The following is a 21468-nucleotide window of genomic DNA, read 5'->3' on the forward strand; positions in this document are numbered from 1 at the left end:
AATGAGTTGAATGAGGAGGGGCTGTATTTATAGGAAATTGCTTACGGTCCTCCGACGAAATTCCGACGGATGTAAAGAAGTCCGTCGGAATTCCGTCGGTATTTTCCAATCTCAAACGGCTATACAACGGTCATATATATTTGTTGGCAACGGTCACATGGTTCGTCGGAAATTCGTTGAAAAATTCCGACAGAATACCGACGACTGTACTGTTAATCGGAATGTCGTCGGAAGTTCGTCGGTATATTCCGACGAATTTCCGACGACGACAACAGTTACATTTTTTATCGGAATGTCGTCGAAAAGTCGTCGGAAAATTCCGACGACCCATGTTTCGTCGGAATTCCGTCGGAAATGGCCGACAGAATTCCGACGACTTCAAATTTTTGGTTTTCGTCGGAAATTGGTCGGTAATCCGTCACAAACGTCCGACGACATTGATGTCCGTCGGAATCTCCGTCGGAATTTGGCGTGTTTTCTTGTAGTGTTATAATATAAGTAAGGTCTGACTAAAAAAAGGTTTTATAGTTCTGGAAGATGTTTCGGATGAATCCAAAAAGAATATATCTTATAGTTTTCCGTATTTTTTAAATGATGTTTTAGATTTTTGTTTATATTTGAAAAATTATAGTTTTAGATTTTAATCAATGTATTTTATTTAAAATTTCAAAAAAAGAAATTAAATGTAATTTTTATTGAAACACAAAATAAATACATGAAATATTGTTTTTTAACTTTTTCCCGCATTTAAAAGATTGATGGTATCAATTTTATTGTTGTAGTAGTGGTTTGCGCGTGGCACAAATTGTTTGTCAATTGAGTAACATCTATATATCTATATATCTATATTATTAAAATTGAAGTATTTTTGGTACTGTTTGGAAAAATGAATAGCAGTGTAAATAAGAATTGTTTGAAAACATTGATAGCATTATACAATCTTCTATATCATTAAAATTCAACTACCTTTTGGTACTATTTAAAAATATGGATAACAGTGTAAATAAGAATTGTTTGGAAACATTGATAGCATTGTAAAATCTTATATATTAAAACAGAAATCACGACTTTGACTCATATGTGGTTTTTTAAAAAATGGACGTAATGGACCTATTTCTAAAAAATCATGTTAAATTTAATCTCTAATCTTATCATTTAAATTTTGGGCATACCAAAAATTTATATTAGGCTATCAATAATTGGATTTAAACAATAGATGGATTTATAGATAGTATAAAATAAACTGATATAATTTAATGTTGTAATACTATACCTCCATATGTTAATTATTTAAATATTTGTCGATGTTAACTTTTAAAATTATAAAGTTCTTTTTTAAATAACAAAAATCATATTATATAACAATGATTAATCTTTACTAACTTAAACCAATGAAATTTTTTTTTAAACTATATAGTTTATTTTATATAATTTAATGTTGTAATACTATACCTCCATATGTTAATTATTTAAATATTTGTCGATGTTAACTTTTAAAATTATAAAGTTCTTTTTTAAATAACAAAAATCATATTATATAACAATGATTAATCTTTACTAACTTAAACCAATGAAATTTTTTTTTAAACTATATAGTTTATTTTAAACATTAAACAAAAACTAAATGTTTAATTATTTACTCGATAATATAAATCTAAGAAAGAAAAGTTTAATATTTTAAAAAACTTTCTAAATTTGTGAAATGTTACAATATTTTTGAATATGACAATAAACAGTATTTAACTAATTTTTATTTATATAGTTACGATTTTAATAATGAAATAATAATCCGAAAATATATATATAGAAGAAGATACAAATACATGTGAAATTTTGAAACAATCAATTCAATGAAAAAAATATACCGTAAACTTATTATGTTTTAAAAAACTGATAGACACCTATATATTATAATATATACCAATTTAGAATTAAAAACAAAATGTTTATATAAAAATAAATGAAATAAAAACCTGCGCGGTTGCGCGGATCGAGATCTAGTTTATATCATTAAAACATAATTAATTTTTGATACTGTTTGGAAACATGGATAACATTATAAATGAGAATTCTTTGTAAACATGGATATCACTATTTTTAGTACTTATTTTATTTTCACATTTAGCCATTGTATTTACAATAAATTAACTACTTCTTTTTTTGTATTTCTTTTTATTTACAAATTCTGCAACTGAATTTGAAATCAATTTTAATTAATTAATTAAAATTCTGAAGCTTATCTAACCAAATTGATATTCATATATTGACCATTATTAATATTGTACGAATATTACCAAAATCGCATGTAGTCAAATATAAAAATTTCGAGAGTTCAATTTTCAAGAAAAGAAAATATCACAAAATTAATAATAATTCATAGAAAACTAATGCAAAAAAATTTAATTTTTAGTATGTTGTTTCATTTTAAAATAAATTAACAAAAACAACTGGTTAATATATGAATAGTACAATTACATCAAATTGCATCAAGTTATAAAAAATTTAATATAATATTTTGTACAAATAAAAAAAAATTTATCAAAAATTTATATTATAAAATAATATATTCTACTCTATATGTAAATTACAAAAGATTAAAAAATATATTGGAATTTTTTTTATAAAACCAGCAGTTTGTGATTTTACATTGAACAAAAGTTAAATCAAATACCCGCACGGAGGCGCGAATCAAGTTCTAGTATATATCATACTATTAAAACTAAAGTACAAAAATGAATTAACCCTTGAACTAGCAGTTTTATTACACTAATACCACTAAAAACTATATAATCCTAACTTTAAGCATTAATTATTAGATTTGTTTTCAGCTGATTTTTTTATAATTAAAATATAATTAAAATTGATTTATTATTAATATTCTTATGAAATTAACATATAAAATATTTATATTATTATGTACATGAAATTATACATATATTAGAAGAATGTTATTCTGAATCGATAGAGTAAAGAGGATAAATCATGAACCATATCTTATTATCATTCGAAGATACCTAATGAAGTAGTGAAGCAATCGATTGGAAAGCGATATAGTCATATTGTTGTACTTACCGTGAGATTACATATGTTGTTGCTGAACATATAAAACAAGCATATAAAACTGACATTGTATGCAGATGAAGATGCAATTGAGTTGCTTAAAACTGGAAGAAGATAAAAAGAAACTTGTGAGAGCTAATAAATGGATACTCCATGGTTCAAAAGGTAAACTTGTGGAAGAAGAAGACGAGGATGTCTCAAATATACGTGGAATAAAAAGGAAAAATCCTCTTGGGTGACCAAAGAACCAAAAAGACGGACTCCATAGTCGATTTAAAGATGTTCTCGCCAAAAATCATGGTACATCAAAATCATCAAGTAAGACTAGAACAAAACAAAGTTATCGTTTTAGGTATTTCATAAATATTATTAGTTTTTGGTTTATGTCAATTTTTCGTTGAGTTAATCAATACATGTATATACTAATCATTGAATAAATTGATAAACGCTCCAGGAATAAACTTCTGCTCCCGATATCCATCTATCTTTTGTTACCACCGGTCCGATCTCACATAATACGCCGTTTTTCTCTCACGTACCACACATAAAATTTCATTATATCTAGTATTTATAATTTATTTATATGGCAATATTTGAATTTTAGATAAACGATTCAGGAAACAACTCTTACTCTTGGTACTCAGTTATTTTTTTATGTCACAAATCCGACATTACATAGTGGGTCATTTTTCTCGCAATTACTTAGAGTAAATATTTAATTTATCTGTTATCTATAATTAAGTTATATGTCATTTTAAAAAAATATATATCTTTTTATTTTGTAGGACTTCGATAAGAATTATGACGATGGTTCATCGAAGGACTTCGAAAAGAATTATGGCGATGGTTCATAGAGTCGCATGTTTTAATTGATTTTTTGTATATTTGGATAAAAATGTTTTGGACAAGTCCACCACTAAACTCTTTTTTGTGTCAATTAATATTATGTTCTGATTATTTTTTTACTTAAAAAACATAATATGATTTGGCAAATTTGTATTGGTTATCGTTTTAGTGATGAGTCCAAAGGTTCAACTGAAGACAAACTCTAAAAAGAATTAGTAGTCTTAACGTTTATGCCTTGTGCAGAATACCACTTGGCTATTCATACAACTTTATCACAAATCATTCCATCATATGATTTTCTTTAGGGTTCCAAAATAAAATAATTTCTAATCTATTGGTTTAGACTTATTTTCAAAAAATGTATTTCCACGAAAATCGTCGACTAATTTACTTTCTGTATTCATAATTTTTTTATATGACATAATATAAAATATTTACGTAATAAACTTATTATTTTACAGTGTTAGATTTGTGTATTTGGTGAAAGTGATATATCATATTAAAAAATTATTTTCATTACAGTTGTAAATAAGTTTATTTTTAAAATTTACCTCTGGTCTCTAAACCCTTCGCACGGTGCTGTATGGTAATGATACTCATATGTTGATAACTAAGTGTCTTTTGATGTATACTAAATACGGATATGCCCCGTGCGCGTATTTTTTTCCTTAAATTTTCGTAAAAAAAGAAAGTATATTATGCGATTATCAAATTTGTGGTTTATACTTTGAAAAATATTTTTATTTGGATACAATATATTTGCTCCAAATGTATAGCATTGGTGTGTGTTTTAATAGTATAAATAGATTGTATATGGTATTCATTTTTTTGTTGTTGTATACGGTGTTCATTTTAAATGTAAGATGTTCATATAAGTAATAATTTTTTTGTTTAACTTGTTTGTTGACTGTAATATATATCCTATTAGATTGTACAACTAAGCAGTTATTTTTAAAAAAAAATCCATATGTTTTAATTAACTTTATACAAAATAATTATTTTAAATAATTTGTATATTCAAAAAACTTAAGGGTGCTAATTGTTCTATCTTAGTTATTAATAATCTGCTTATATAAATAGGAAGGTTTTTAAAAATACATTTAATAGGTTTTTATCTAAGTTTGTTTTTGAAAAAAATAATAGGCCCAGAAAATAGTATGGGCTTTAAATTGTTAAGATCCATTAATCTATAAACTCAATCAAAAAAATTGTGTTTATGGATGGCACAGGTCCAATATAATCGGATGATTAAACCAAGAAAGACATGTACTAGAAAAAATAGGCTTGTACGGCAGGAATACCACTTTTGCAATAGTACAATAGATTTTTCCCGGGAAGTAACAAAAAAAAGTGAAGAACTTTTAGCCATTCGTTGTCGGTGAAAAGCTGATAAACTTTACGACTTCTTCGTCTCTCTCTCTTCTTCCATTGTATCAATCAAAAAAAGTTAACGACGAAATCAGTTGAGATTGATTGTCACGAATGTTTCTCAACATATGCATGCGGTTTGCTATGTCGACCTCCGTAAAATTCAAGGTAATAATCTTCAACCCTAAGTCTTATAATCTGTATACTCAATACACGTTTTCAAAAATCAAAGTAATTGGTTTCTTTCATCCTTGTTTCATATAAGATATACATATTTAGTAAGATCGCTCTTAAGCTTAACTGTATTGATTTGTAGATCGAGTCATGACAAACGAAGAGGTTCAAAAGAAGAAAAAACTATATCAATTTCCGATTTTGCAACGAAAGGAAAACTCATCAAGACAGTCTAACAACAAAGGTTATGTTCTTCAGATTTTAGTTACTTTGAATTCAAGATTAACTTGACAGATGTTTAGTTTTACTATTGTATCTAATCTACTAAGTCTAACAAAAGGGTAAAATAACTCTGCAGATTCCTTGATTCAGCTATAATAAGGCAATAGCCCGTCCAAGAGATTAGAAGCAAATTTTACCAATACGAAGACTTCATTAAAGAACCGAGTTAAAGGTATGTAATTACCTTGTATATAAATTTCATAAATATGTATCTTACATTAACTCAGTTGAGTTAATATGTTAATTTAAATTGTTTGTTCGTTGTGCAGGATACTGCATTGTATCACTGACGGAAGCTCTCAGATGGGCTAAGGAGCTCAAGCATGACTTAGTTGAGGTGATATGTTAATTTAAATATTAGTAATTCTAGAAGTTGTTTCTGATGATTACAGATCTGTCTTGATTTGTATCCTATAGTCTACAAATGTCTCTCTTGAGGTGAGGTATATCTCTTAATATAGTTCTAATCTGTTTGTATTCTTCTTTGTCTTGTAAGTCCAGAGAGATGCTAACCCACCAGGTGTTAAATTGCAAACTACGCCAATGAGAAGTACAAAAAGGCTCAAGTAGGAAAGGAGCATCCTAAGGCCAAGGTCAGTGATCATGGCCTACTCATACTTCAAATTCTCCAGTTTTTTTTTGTATTTGCATTTTGAGTTTATTGTTTTGATGCCTTGTTCTATTAAAGCTGAAGTACCCATTCGACCAGAAGTCAAAAGAAATCCGATTTACTCCAAAAGTTTAAGGTTTCTCTTGAAATGCTTTATATGTTTCTTTATCTTCTCTGGGTTAATGATTAAACCTACAAAGAAAATTTTCTTTTTCTCTTCTGGATGCAAAGGACTTGCAGTTTAAAGCAAAGCAAGTAAGGAAACTGATGGAAAGTGGATATCGTGTGGAGGTATAAATCAAAGTCCCAAACTTTAACATACCAAGTTAAAATCTGGTTGATATAATTACCTTGCATGTAAATTTCACAAATACGTATCTTACATGATAGTTATATTATTTAAGTGTTATGTCTTGAAGATGGCTTTAAGTTATTAGTTGTTTGAATCGTAAGACTTATTTGACTCAGATAATTAGGATGTAAATAATTAATAGATATTTAACTAATTGAAATTACAAAAGAAATACGAACGGAAATCTTGAAGTGTATCTTCTGCTTTAATAGATAAAAAAACAAAACATATGTAACGTAAATGGTGAACATGATCTAAACTCTTTATGATTAAAGCTTATATGAAGACAATATTGTGTTCATAATTAGAATTTTTTATTTGTAGGAATGTTTCGTATGGTTAAAGATAAACAAAATATGAAATAATTTGATTTTTTTCTGTGACATGTAGTGATCTGAAGAGAAGCAAAGGCGATCATGTATATTAACATGAAGTCCAATTAGAGTTATCCTATGTTTATTCTAATAGTTAATAACCTTTCGGTTTAGTTAGTTTAATTTCAGATGGTTTTAGGAGATTAGAATTGGTTTAATTTAAGTAATCTGGTTCTATTAATTAGGTCGCGTGTAAAAATATAATTGTAACAAATTTGTAAAGATCCAAAATATACGCAACACACTAACAAACTTGAAAGGATCCAAAATTTAAAAACAATTTTTATAAATAAATAAATAAAAATTGAGACTCCATTTTAATAGATTAGATCCGGAGTCGACACTGTCTCAACTTATCTTGAATGAAATAAGCAAAATAACAACGAATAAGTTTTTTTTAATATGTTAGCGCATTAGTTATGCAACCAACTGTATCTTAAAGTTGCTTATAAAGTAGGGAACTAGTGAGGGCCACGCGGTGAGTCCTATGAATAATCTACTGTGAGAGTATTTATTTAATATTGGTTGTTGCCCTAGGTGATTTCCACGGTCCTATTTATTTCTACGGCACCAAATTCAGAGCAATTAAAGTTTAAATTTTTTTTTAAAATCACAGCTCTTTAAATAATCTACAGCTGTACAAGTGCTCTGCAGAACCAAATATTCAAATCAATTGTTTACTGATTTCCATAAAATTATACAGCAATAAAATCTAAATCCACGCCAAAAAACTCTACGGACTTTTTTCTACGACAAAATTTTTTATGATACAGTCATTGTCAATCGGATCCTCGTCTACGCTACTATCTTTTCGGCCATTTGCAATGAATATTTATCATATAATCAGTATACGTGGGTACATATGAACTAGTAAATTATTTATATATGATGTATTAGTATTTTAGTATTATGAAATATGTCTAAGGTTTACGTGATAGGATTGAGGACGAATAGTCAACGTAGAAGAACCTAACTCGTTTTGTTTTGCTTGGTAATTAGACCGGTTTTCTTGTTACACGTTTTCGTTATTATTGGAACATTATATATAGTTATACTACAAACATATATATTGCGTAAAAGTAAATAAACAGCTAAGAAGTTATCAATGAAAGGTATGATTATAAAGAATAAGCCAGAATTTCATAAATTAGGGCTATATACTAAAGAAGTTATGATCATCAGGTGATGTGTTAGAAGAAAAAAAGATAATCAAGTAATATAGTAGATATCGATCATACTATATCCACGTGAAAATTCCATGAAACTCGGACACGCGTAAAGATGTATGATCTCGTTCTCACTTTCGTCATCATTTACTGATTTTTTAATCATCCATTCATAGTCGAGCTTGAGAGTCAAATTTATCTTTCAATTACTCTTAATTAAAATAAAAATGGGTTAAATTTTCTGACCTTCGAAATTACGGTCAGTTCAATCAGTTGGATAAATTTCAGCATTAATAGATCTGAACCTGAAGAATTCATGTAATTTATGTAAACAGCTTTTTAGGATTAACCGCAACTTTGTGAAAATAGGGTAAAAATTCCAAAACTTATATGCCAAAACATAGAGAAAATTAGCATATTCCCAACTAAGAACTTCATATCGTGTGAGTTGGTCTTTAATTAAAAATCACCATCTTCAATATCTTCATGTAAAGAGATAAACAGACTGTGAAGCTCATAAATATCATTCATTATTCAGCACCTATAAGCACCCACTTTCCTTTTGGTTTTCCTCTCTCTATCTCACTCAATCTGTATTATGTAACAGCCACCCAAAGGTAATTCAGAGGTTTCTATTTTCCATAGTTATTATTGTAAACTTAAAAGATTTGGGGTAGATCTATCTGCGTTTATTTTCTTCTGTTTGGCACGACAAGTATAAAGATGGAGATCAAAGTCAAACCAAAAGCCTTAGAGTCAGAGCTTATAGCAACTAAAGTGGAAGATGATATGAAGAAGATGAAAGAGTGTGTGCTGATTGGTCAAGCTGCAGATGAAGAGATTACTAAAGAACAAGAAACTATGACGACCATGGAGGAGGGTTTAAGACAAAACTCAGATGAAACAAAACAAGATCTATCTAAAAGTGACTCAAGATCATCATCGCTTGAAAGGATAAAAAAGTTGGAAAATGGTAAGTTACCAATCTTTTGTTCCTTCAGTTTATCTTTTATCCTCGTTTCACTAATTCATACATGGAACAAAGTCATATACATATCAAAATTTTAGGCAATAAAAAAAAAAACTTTATTGAATATGTTGTCTTACAATTGCTAACAGAACCTTAGATATATATATTAGGGGGAAATTTTGTGTTTCTATGTTTATGTTTTTTTTCTTCATTAAGCTATATATATAGAACCATCAAAATTAAATTCACATAACAATTTTGGGCATAAATATGAAAGCCTATTTTTTTTACCAAATTTTAGGAATTGTTGTTTTACGTGCACAAAAAAAAAAGGAATTGTTGTTTTAAATACTTACGAAATTTATAAATTTTGGCAATTTTTCAACTTTTGTTTCGCTTTCCTAATTTGTCTCATTAAATTTATATATTACGAAATGATTGTGTACACATAGATCATATAGCTTAATCAGTCATTAATTTATTATATTGTTCTGGAATACATACGTGTTTGTGTAATAAGCCCATATATATATGCCGTTTTATGAGCTCACATATTTGCAGACAGAGATTCGAGCCAGAACGCAGAAAACACCCAAAAGCAAGAAGAGAAGAAGAAAGGGAATAATAACATGAAACACAAGAAGGCTAGTTCACACGTGTGGGACTGTGGTAGCTCTCTCTACGACTCTTTCGAGCTCAACTCGTTCAAACGGCAACTCGACTCAGCTATATCTGCTTCCTCCGCCAGAACTATGTCCATGTCTCACCTCCCCGACCGCCGTCTACCTCTTCTTAACTCGCTCTCGCCGGAATCTCCTCTTCCTCCTCCGCCGGTTACTTCTTGTTCCTCCTCCGGAAACAAGAAACATTCGAACAAGATCTCTCGTTCTCTTCAGAGATTCTTGAAATCAGTGTTCAGACCAAAACATCACCAAACTCTGTCCTCAAGCACTCCTCCTTCGCCGGTCCACAAAGGGGCCGGTCACGGCGGCGTCGGCGATAGAGATCGATACTACGTCGTTTATGACAAGTCAGGATCGTTGACCACCATTCCAGAGTCAACAGAGAAAGAAGTGGGCCCGGAGAATAACTCTCTTGTTAGGAAAACCGTGTCCGAGAGATTCCCGGCGAGTCGAGTCGCTGGTATATCATGTGCATGATTAATAATATTTATTATCTAAGTCGTACATTTGATATGTATGTTATGATATTAGAGTGTTTTTCTTTAAGAAAACATTTTGGAAAAAGTTAATAATCGTGTTGGACGTATATGAATGTCAACATCTAATGAATTTATGATGCAGCCTACCTATCGTAACCGTTTAGTTTGTACCTATCTACCTTTAATATAAACTAGGTTAAAATCCGTGCTTTTTGCGCTGAATAAACATTATATATATAAATTATTTTATTTATTATATGTTTTTACATATTATGAAATAATAAATATATATTGAATAATTAAAAGTCAATAACTATTACATATATAATTAAATTGGTGCGAACGTATAAATCAATTTTATTAATCCAAACATTTTTTTAAATAAAATTGAAAACTGACATTCATTTCTTAGTGTGATTTAATTGAGAACCATCTTATCATTGCAACTCATGTTGTATCTCGCAAAGAGGAAAACAAGGCTATCCTTGTTCCCGAGGTCGAGGAGACGGCACAACCTCTTATAGATCCTGGATCTAAGAGCACCAGCATTGGAGGTTCGTGGGTGGAGTTCACACGCTTCCCCAGAAAAAAATATATTATAATATGCTACAGTAATGATCCTGTCTCGCCACGCTCCTTCTGTATGAACCCGAGTCGTCACTGTTCAGCGAGCCCCACGCCACGTGGCGGCCTTATTTTTAATATTAATGTCTATTTTATTTTTTTATTTTTTTTAAAAATGATGCTTTCTACACATATGTTTTTTTTTATCATGTGTATTTTTAATAGCAAAAATTTTAAATTACTGATAACAAAATTTTTATTGTGGGATTAATAATATTAGTAATTGATAATTTAAAAAAATTTATCAATGTTAGTTCAAAACTTTTATCAAAAAAAAATTATTCAAAGTAAATTTTGAAACTAAAATATTTATTTATTCAATATTATTTTAATAGTTTTAAATTAAACAAATTTGATAGAAGATACATTTTTTTATCAGATTTTTATCATTCAAAATCATTAATTGTCATATATACTTTATCAACATTAGGCAATTCCGTAATCTTTATTTAAGGAAATAATAAATTATATTAATAATGAATTTATGGTTAGTTTAATAAAAAACTTATTATATAATTAGATGGACCAACCTATTTCTCTAATAATTCTAAGAATCATCCTAGTGATGACATGTGGCTACAAAAAGAAGTTGTAATGTTTCACAAATAATATATAGGGGATACGTTAGAGATGAGGACCGGAGATTAGGTTGGAGTCGCGTTCTGTGCGCGCGTTTTATTTAGGGCTTTTTCTTAATATGACTCAAAATAAAAAGTCAAACGTAAAACTAACCGAATTATTTAAAAAAATGTCATTATCTTTTTCTTTTTTAAATAAGTGTTTTATTGATCATTTTCATTTTCATCAAGTATTTACGATAATTCTATTGCCATCAATATATCAACCCACCATGAACAACCAATTTGAAGCTCTTAATGCACCAAAGTTTCGATTTTTACTCTTCATATCTCATTACTTATGTAAACAAACTACATCATTTTTTTTTAATTGAAATTATGAGTTCTAGCGACGGCGATGGCGATCAATTTCTAGGGTTCTATGGAGATTCGAAATTGGGATCCGGGGAATCGATCGGGCGTAGGAGATTCTCATCGGATCGATCATTATTATTTGGAGAGTTTCGAAGGGATACGGAGGGGGTATGGGGTTTTCGGTAGGAAGATTCGGTCAGATCTGGGGAAAGATCTTAACCGTAAAGGAAAGTTAGGATTCAAAGGATATTGGGGGCTGATGGGGGATCTCTATCGAATCAGTTTGAGGGATCAAAGACCAATCATGTTTCAATCAAAGGATATTCGAGGTATGAGAATCGGATCTGCTGAGAGACTGATTTCAATTTCCCGATGGCTTGGTGCAGTAAAAGGAAAGGGGATAGAGGGGAGATTAAGGATGATTATGATAATTGGAGTTGGGATCTCGATTTTCGTCATCATCAAGGCAAATATGTGAGGGGATGGAGATTTTGATCAAGGGCTGTGGTGGGTCTCTTCAAACCAACCACATATCAATCTATGTTGCAGCTACTTCAGCTACACGGACAAGCCATTTCTGGAAGGCATTAGTGAGAGGCAAAGATGGTTAGGTAGTGTAGCAATCTGTCGCGTAACATGCGACCTGCGATTGGTCGCAAGTCGCAAGTCGCAGGTTGTTGTTCGTTTTGATGTCGCGCGACTGATCGCGCGACCAGTCGCGGGTTCCCATTTAAGTCGCCCGAAAAAACAGCGACTAAAAATTAAGAAAATTTTGATCGCGCGACTGGTCGCAGGTCGCGCGACACGTAAACGAACATTGTTTTAGTCGCAGGTCGCACGTTTAGTCGCAGGTCGCAAGTCGCAAGTCGCGCGACACGTAAACGAACGTAATCTTAGTCGCAGGTCGCAGGTCGCAGGTCGCGCGACACGTAAACGAACATGGCCTATGTGTAGACATTTTTATCTTGTAGCTTGCTTGAGAGATATTTTGCGTGAAATTTGGATAACTGGGTCAACTATTGATTCTGATTTGACTTGTGGGTTGTGGCATTGGAACATAGACATATGTTTAAACTCCCACGTTTATCTTTCTCATAATTTTTGGATATTATGGATTCTTGGTGAAATGGTCTCTATTACTTGTCACCTTAACTATTGTAGGCATAGGGGACGGTTATTTCAGAATGGGGCAGGAGATGCTGCAAGTATAAAGAGGCAGGAAGACTGTCTGGTGTATCGTGATGATACAAGAGCTGCCAGGGAATTACAGGGCTTGGCACTACTCTTGACGCTTATATGTACGAGGTTTTGGAATGGGCTGGTAGAGCTGGTAATACGGGAGCGAGCTCTCTGGTTGATCTCATTAAACCAATCACAGAGAGCGGAAGGAGATGTGAACATAGAAATGGCGCGCAAGAGGGGTAACAAAATGGAGACGGGTGAAGCGGGGAGCTTCATAGCTCGTAGGGTGATCGACATATTACCAAGGAATTCAAGTCTGAGATCCTTGATTCAAAGTCATCAAACTTCAAGGAGCAGAGGTTTTTGGGATGAGTTATATGGATGGAGGGAGACAGAGAGTTCACGGTTTTCAATTGTAGCAAAAATAACAAATGATTTGAGTGGTGTAACTGGTTTGTTTGTGATTATATTGATGGAGTTGTGGTGTCCTATAGAGTTTGACTTATTTCAAAGATCACGTTTTGGGATACGAGGTTGTTTGGATTGGAGGTCATGTGGTTTTAATGTTCAGATTAGTGTAAAGATTCGTCTTGTCCTAATTTTGTTGATAGTAGCAAGGGCTAAGTTTTTTCCTTTGTGTTTGTTTCTTGTACGTTATGTGTTCTCTGTAAATGGTAAATTTGGGAAAATGAATTTTTAAAGTTTTCTTGGAATAAAGTGCAATGGTTCAGGGCACAAATGAAGGATATTAGGTGGAGTGTGAAAATAGGGTACCATTACATCCGACGATTTAGCTCTTCGGAGCGAATGAAGAACAAATTTTTTATATGAGGATATTAAGTTGGAATTGCCGAGGAATGGGCAGTAAGTGGACTATAAGTTATTTAAGCGAGATAAGACATAAACATAAACCGGACTTTCTATTTTTATCAGAAACAAAGCAAGAATCAGAGTTGGTCCTAAAGTTTCAGGCGCACTTTGGTTATGATAATTTGGTCATAGTGGATCCAGTGGGAAGAAGTGGAGGATTAGCACTTTTTTACAATAATGAGTATCAGGTGAAGGTATTATATTCTAGTAACCGAATGATTGATGTGGAAGCAGAGGCTCTAGGCAAGAAGGGGTATCTTACTTTTGTATATGGGGACCCAGTTCAAGAAATGAGGGAACAAGTATGGGAGCGCTTAACTAGATATGGTCTTACGAGATCCGAACCTTGGTTCATTATTGGTGATCTAAATGAGATTCGTGGAAATCATGAAAAAGACGGAGGATCTATTTGGAGTGCGGATTCATTTATTCCATTTAATAATATGATACAAAATAGTGGTTTATTGGAATTTTTGGCTCGGGAAAATAAATTGTCATGCCAAGGGCGAAGAGAAAAAGGGAAAGGGGTAGTGATTGTCCGCTGTCGTTTGGATCGCGCTTTAGCAAATGAAGAGTGGCATACGTTATTTCCTTGCTCTTTTACAGAGTATCTGGGGATGGTGGCCTCTGATCATCGACCGGTGGTGGCTTATCTAGACGACAAAGTTCCCAGGAGGAAAGGATAATTTCGGTTCGATAAGAGATGGATTGGACAAGAGGGCCTACTTTTTTCGATTACAATGGGTTGGGCAGACTCCAACGAAGGAGGAGTGGAAGGGAGAACATAGGGTATTGTTGAAAAAATTAGCAATTGTCGCCATGAAATTGCTAAATGGCGGAAAAATAATCCACCTTATGGGAAAGAAAAAATAAATGAGTTACAACAAGCACTGAAAGAAGTACAAACAGATAATACCAGGTCACAAGAGGATATTTTGGAGGTGTCTAGGAAATTATAAGAGGCATATAAGGATGAAGAAGAATAATGGCATCAGAAAAGTATGAATATGTGGTACTTATCTGGGGATCTTAACACAAAATTTTATCACGCTTTAACTAAGCAAAGACGGGTTCGTAATAGGATTGTGGATTTACATGATGTTGATGGGAATTGAATTACAGAGGATAATGGTGTGGAAAAGGTGGCAATAGATTATTTCGAAAATCTTTTTAGTACAACCTCCCCATCGGAATTTGATAGTTTTCTGGCAGAGGTTACACCTGGAATTACTCCTTACATGAATCAACGATTATTGAGGCTAGCGACATAGGAGGAGGTCAGAGAGACTTTGTTTATGATGTATCCCGAAAAGGCACCAGGACCGGACGGCATGACCGCCCTTTTTTCCAACACTCCTGGCATATTATTAAGAATGATTTGGTTGAAATGGTCAACAATTTTTTGGTTTCGGGAGAAATGGATGCAAGATTAAATATTACTAATATTTGTATGATCCCAAAGACGGAGAGACCCACAAGAATGACGGAGCAGAATTAGTCTATGTAATGTGGGATATAAAATTATTTCGAAGGTTTTGTGTCAGCGGTTGAAAATTTATCTTCCCTTACTTATATCTGAAACTCAATCGGCATTCGTGGCAGGAAGGTTAATCTCGGATAATATTCTCATCGCTCAGGAAATGTTTCACGGACTACGGACCAATAAAGCATGTCAAGGAAAGTATATGGCAATTAAAACGGACATGAGCAAAGCGTACGATAGGGTGGAATGGGACTTTATTAGGGCCTTACTGCAGAAAATGGGATTTGATCTTCATTGGATCAAATTGATGATGGAATGTATTTCCTCGGTTCAGTATCGAGTTCTTATAAATGGTCAACCATGTGGCCTCATTGTTCCAAATAGAGGCTTACGTCAAGGAGATCCTTTATCGTCATATTTATTTATTCCCTGCACTGAGGCGTTGATTACAAATATAAAAAAGGCAGAGAGAGGGAAACAATTAACAGGAATGAAAGTGGCTAGAGCTTGTCCACCGATATCTCATTTGCTTTTTGCGGATGATAATCTTTTCTTCTGCAAAGCTCAAAAGGAAGAGTGTCAAACTATTCTCAGGATTTTAAATGAATATGAAGTAGTTTCAGGGCAGCTAATAAATTTTGATAAGTCTTCAATTCAATTTGGACATAAGATCGACGAACCCGTCAGACAGGAATTAAGGGATATTTTGGGCATTCAGAATCTTGGAGGAATGGGATCCTACCTTGGTTTACCAGAAAACTTGGGGGGGGGGGGGTTCAAATATCCAAGTTTTTAGCTTTGTCCAAGATAGATTAAAAAATATAGTTAATGGGTGGACTTTCAAATTTTTCACAAAAGGCGGAAAGAAAGTGATCATTAAATCAGTGATCACGGCTTTACCAAATCATACAATGTCTTGCTATCGATTACCTAAGGCAACTGTGAAAAAATTGACGAGCGTGGTCTCACAATTCTGGTGGAGTCCAGGGGGAAGTACAAGGGGTATGCATTGGAAATCATGGGACAAGGTATGTGTAGACAAGGACAAGGGCGGTTTGGGATTTAAAGACATCACTGATTTTAATACAACGATGCTTGGTAAGCAGTTTTGGCGTCTGGTAGAGAAGCCAAACACTTTATTCTCTCGTGTTTTCAAAAGGCGTTATTTCAGAAATGCTTCACCTTTGGAACCGATCCGTTCATACTCTCCGTCATATGGCTGGCATTTATAGATCTACCTTTAAAGGAGTGGAATATGAGAACCATGTAATAAAAAACCTGCAAGAACAAAATAATTAGTGAGAAAGACACGTGACAAAAAATAAAAAATTGATATAAAGTTTGGTGTTTTCAAGTTCAAAGAGATTAGAAAGAGGTTGGAGAGTTTTAGTTTGGCAAAAAGATAAGAGCTTTATGCAACAAGAGGTTACCTAATGAAGAAAAATCAGATATGGAGACTTACCAAAACGCTTAAATATGTTATGAAAAATGAGACATGAGAGAAGACTCTGTTAGAAGTCTTCCATGAAGTCAGAAGACTTCCTGAAAGTCTTCGGGTGCATTATATTTAAAAGACTTTCGAGAAAACTTCCCAGAAGTCTTCCAGAGTGGGATCCAAATCTGAAAAACATGCATATCCAAACCTAGATCTGAAAAACCTGCATATCCAAAAACGTTTTAATGACTTAAAAATAAAGAAAATGAGTGGAATATGAGAATCATGTGATAAAAAATCTGCAAAAAACAAGATAAATTAGTGAGAAAGATATGAGACAAAAAAAAAATGAAAAAATTGATAAAAAATTTGGTGTTTTTAAGTTCAAATTGACAAATGGTTACCAAATGAAAAATAAATCAGACATGAAAATTTACCAAAACGCTCAGATCTTTTATGAAAGAGGAGACATGGAAGAAGACTCCGTCAAAAGACTTCCAGGAAGAAGACTACGAAGAAGTCTTCTGGCGCATAATATTTAAGAAGACTTCTTAGAAGAGTTCTGGGAAGTCTTCTAAAATCTGATCCAGATCTGAAAAACCTGCATATCCAAATCGAGATCTGAAAAACATGTATATCCAAAAACGTTCAAATGGATTCAAAATGAGAAAATGAGTGAAATATTAGATATATCTACCTTTATATAACACAAAAATAGATATCCAAAATTTATAGATAACCCTTTAAAGGAGTGTAAGATGAGAACCATGTAATAAAAAATCTGCAAAAACAAGATAAATTAGTGAGATGAAACAAAGAAATGAAAAATTCATATAAATTTGATGTTTTCAAGTTCAAAAAGATTAGAGAGAAGTTGGAGAGTTTTAGTGATAATCATTACATTTTTTGTTGCAGCCATTTGAGAAGAAGAGAGAGAATGTGTACATTTTTTTTATATATGGGGACAAAAATTTATATTTAGGTTAAATATTTTCGATTCAGAAGACTTTCAGGAAAGTCTTCTATTAGATGACTTCTTGAAAGTCTTCTACCTCTAAATATACTACTCGTCTAGAAAACTTCCAGGAAATCTTCTAGACCCTAAATTTATGTCATAAACTTAAATAACTAAATAAATAGAAAAAAAAATACTTCACTAAACTTAAAATAAACTTTGAAAGTGTAATATATACATGAAACTAAACACATATAGGTCAAATTTTAATTTTCCAAAAAAAATGTCAAGCTTCCAAAATCTAACCCTAAATATACAAAGAATACTACAACATATGTTACCAAACCCTAAACCAAAGAATACTATGACTCACTACACTCAATCATCTGTGTTGAAAACTTTTCAATTTTACTATATCTTAATTTATATCATTTACAAATATTTATAATTACATGATTTCAATTTTTCCCCCATCAAAGTATTTTTATTAAAATTTATAAATTATTTTTAAGATCTATAATATGAGAGTTTTCTCCCATAAGACTTACAAAGCCGCCAGAAGACTTCCAACGGTTATATTCGTAAACTTACATTTTGTTTTTTGTTTAGCCATAAAAAACTACTTGTAATTTCACTAGTTTTTTTTGATTAATTTTGCATTTGATTCAAATTGGAATATACCTTTTGCGTTTAAAATCAAGTTATATATTATATTTGGCAATTTCCCGTACCCATACTTCATTCCACACAATAGTATGAATTTAACACTAGCAATATTATATCATATACATTAAATAATATAAATAAATAAACAACAATCTGCCTATAAATAAGGCAAATGAATGATCCATTATATCACGTACTGTACAGTAATATCATGTAGCCTATAATGTGTAACTTTTTGTAATCGGTGTATTACAATCAATACTCAAATCCGCCTAATATATGTTATTGAAAAGTCATGTGATGAAATTACACTCATGTATTAGTATTTATTAACAATGAATATTTAATGAGTCATTTTCATGTTGGGGATGAGGACGAACAATTAGGTTTGGGTTCACATTATGTATGCGTGTACTATCCGTCGTGCCAACATTAATTATTCAATTTGCTATAAATTTCTAGGTATGACATGTAAAAAGTGGTTCAAATTACTGTACAAATTTAAAATAAATTTACATAAAATTTTATATTGTTATTTATTTTCATAATTAAAAAGAGTTATTTTAAAAATACTTTATAAATGAAAAATAATTTCAATAAGTATAAATACTTTTCAAAATATAATAAAAATAATTTAAACACATATATAATATTTTGGCTTTAAAATTATATATATATACTTTTTATGCTTTAAAATAATTATAAATAATCAATTTTTAATATTTTATTTTTCTCTGAAAGAAAATTACGTATTTTCAAGAAAATAAAGTATAGTGTCAAATAATAAGATATATAGTATATATTAATTCATAGTTGAATTTTAGTTTTTAGTTGAATAGTATATATTAATTTATAATTGAATTTAAAATAACGTACTTCGATCACCTGTGGTTCTTACTTTTCTTCATAATAAAGAACTGTCTTACTGTTTATGGTGTCTCCTCCGTTAAGTGTAACTAGATAAATAATTTTGTTGAATAGAAAATTATGATGTTGACCCTCCACTAGTTGTGAGAACCGTTTAATATATGTTTTCCACTCTTAGTCTTATCTGTGTGTATGACTAAATATATAAATAGATTATACGTTTTTGTTTGTTTTGAAACTACGAGCTACGGATATGAGAAGTCCAATGTTATAATTTATAATATTAGTTAGTAATTAGTACTATGCCCTGTTCGGAACTACGCTAGACACTAGTCGGGCGGTAATCCCGGGTCTAGCGAGTTACCAGAAAATCGGGATTAATCGGGGTATACGCGGGGCCTAATTTAATTATTATTTTATTTATTATTATATTTAAATTAAATATAAAATATAGATATATTAGAATATAATAGAATTACCTTAATTGCCCTCGTCTTCTTCTTCACCATACACGACCTGCAACCTTAATTTCCGCCCCTCTCCACTGATTTCACGATTCATCACCATTTAAACTCCTTTTCTTGTGTTTTTGATCAATTGCAATAGATTTTTAACAATATATATGAATTTTAACACCACAATTTGATTTTTTTGATTTTTTTTTCCGAAAACCCGAGTTATTGAGCGAATAGATCCAAATCGCCACGGTCCATGGCCGAGTCACGTTTCAGCGCCGATTAAACGTCCAACTCGCCCGCGTTTTAGAACAATGGTACTATGTAGTAATCCATAGACATTGCTCTTGAGCTTTTCAAAATTAAAGATCTTGAATTTGTTTCAACCAAGAACTCATTTGTTTTATTTACTGTCAAAAATAACCTATTTGGCCAGAAAACATATATTCTGGGTTATCAATGTACACAATATACATATTGTTATAAACCAAGTGGTGATCGACCCATATCAGGTCCAAACCGTCCGGTCCATCATCTATCCATCCGGTCATTCGCTAGTGATTTAGGCGAATAAGAGTTTACATTTATCTATACTTGATGTTTATCCTTTTCCATATGTATTTAGGATAAATATTATTTCCTATTCCTATTAGGAATATGATTTCTTTTTCTCTTAAGACGGTCTAAATAAGACGGTCTAATAATTATATAAATATAGACCTCTGGTCATAAGTAATAATAACCTTACAAAGCATCTCTTTTATAACACGTTATCAGCACGATAGACTCTAACCCTAAGCCCCCACGAAATTCTTTAAACTCAGCCGAATATCACAAAACCCTAATCCCGCCGGAACTTCAAAGAGATCGTTCCCCCAAACCGTGAGGACCCAGACGACGAGCAATATATCAAATTGAAGCTCTCGCCAAGTCGAATCAGACGCTACAAACCGCTTGTCGATCCGATCACTGACGCGCCGTCACGCTCTGCTACATTAGCTCTTTCTAGACGTGATCAAGTAAACCAGACGTTCTCCTTCTTCCCTGTTCGTGATCTGACAAGGCAAGATGCTAGAGAATTGCTAAAATTGACTGATTGATCTGATTTAATTCTTTTATAAAGCTTGATATTGATAAAATCAAACCGAAAAAAATGAGCCTTGAAACCCTAATATGATCTGATGATACTTGCATTATTATTCTGATTGCTTGATCATATCAAATGTTTTAAGAAAAGTAAAACATAAGAATTATTGACCTGGTCTCACATTGATTAAAAATCGGCCTGAATATGATTGTTGTTATGATTGATGCTTTGATTGCATTCAGATATAAAATCCGACCTCTAGGGTTGTTGCATCACAATTTTATAAGGCCGTGTGGCCTAAAGCATCATATAGACCTCGCATACTTGTTTTTCTCGCACCATGGTCGAGTAGTTAATTGTTTGGTCGAGAGACTTGTGAAACCGTATGCATTGATTTTATTGACTCGGTTGCATCTTGAACTGATTAATAATATGTTTCAGATGTCGAAATTTGAGCCTTCGGATTATGCTGCCCTAAATCTCTCTGGAGATAATTATCTAGAATGAGTAATGAACACTTCAGTTGCCCTGAAGTCTAGAGGACTCGT

At 31.9% G+C, this 21468-nt stretch overlaps 1 protein-coding gene and 1 long non-coding RNA gene across 6 annotated transcripts; both read left to right on the forward strand.

Annotated features, from left to right (window-relative positions):
* Positions 1–5220: 5220 nt before the first annotated feature.
* Positions 5221–6755, forward strand: LOC106300766. Of its 4 annotated transcripts, none has more exons than XR_001262069.1 (7): positions 5221–5442; positions 5591–5692; positions 5807–5902; positions 6000–6067; positions 6227–6323; positions 6419–6476; positions 6572–6755. It is a non-coding gene; the product is annotated as an uncharacterized LOC106300766 (long non-coding RNA). The 4 variants fall into 4 exon arrangements; XR_001262071.1 differs by having other exon boundaries at positions 6581–6755; XR_001262070.1 differs by having other exon boundaries at positions 6232–6323.
* A 1793-nt stretch (positions 6756–8548) lies between these two features.
* LOC106300765 lies at positions 8549–10505 on the forward strand. 2 transcript variants are annotated; one of them, XM_013736979.1, is made up of 3 exons: positions 8549–8849; positions 8949–9205; positions 9764–10505. In XM_013736979.1, exons 2-3 carry the CDS (start codon positions 8956–8958, stop codon positions 10360–10362), a joined length of 849 nt encoding a protein of 282 aa, XP_013592433.1. In that variant the 5' UTR covers positions 8549–8849; positions 8949–8955; the 3' UTR covers positions 10363–10505. The 2 variants fall into 2 exon arrangements, with proteins under 2 accessions (XP_013592433.1, XP_013592432.1); XM_013736978.1 differs by having other exon boundaries at positions 8551–9205.
* The last annotated feature ends 10963 nt before the right edge of the window (positions 10506–21468 follow it).

Source organism: Brassica oleracea, chromosome C6, assembly GCF_000695525.1.
Source record: "Brassica oleracea var. oleracea cultivar TO1000 chromosome C6, BOL, whole genome shotgun sequence".
Lineage (NCBI taxonomy): Eukaryota > Viridiplantae > Streptophyta > Magnoliopsida > Brassicales > Brassicaceae > Brassica > Brassica oleracea.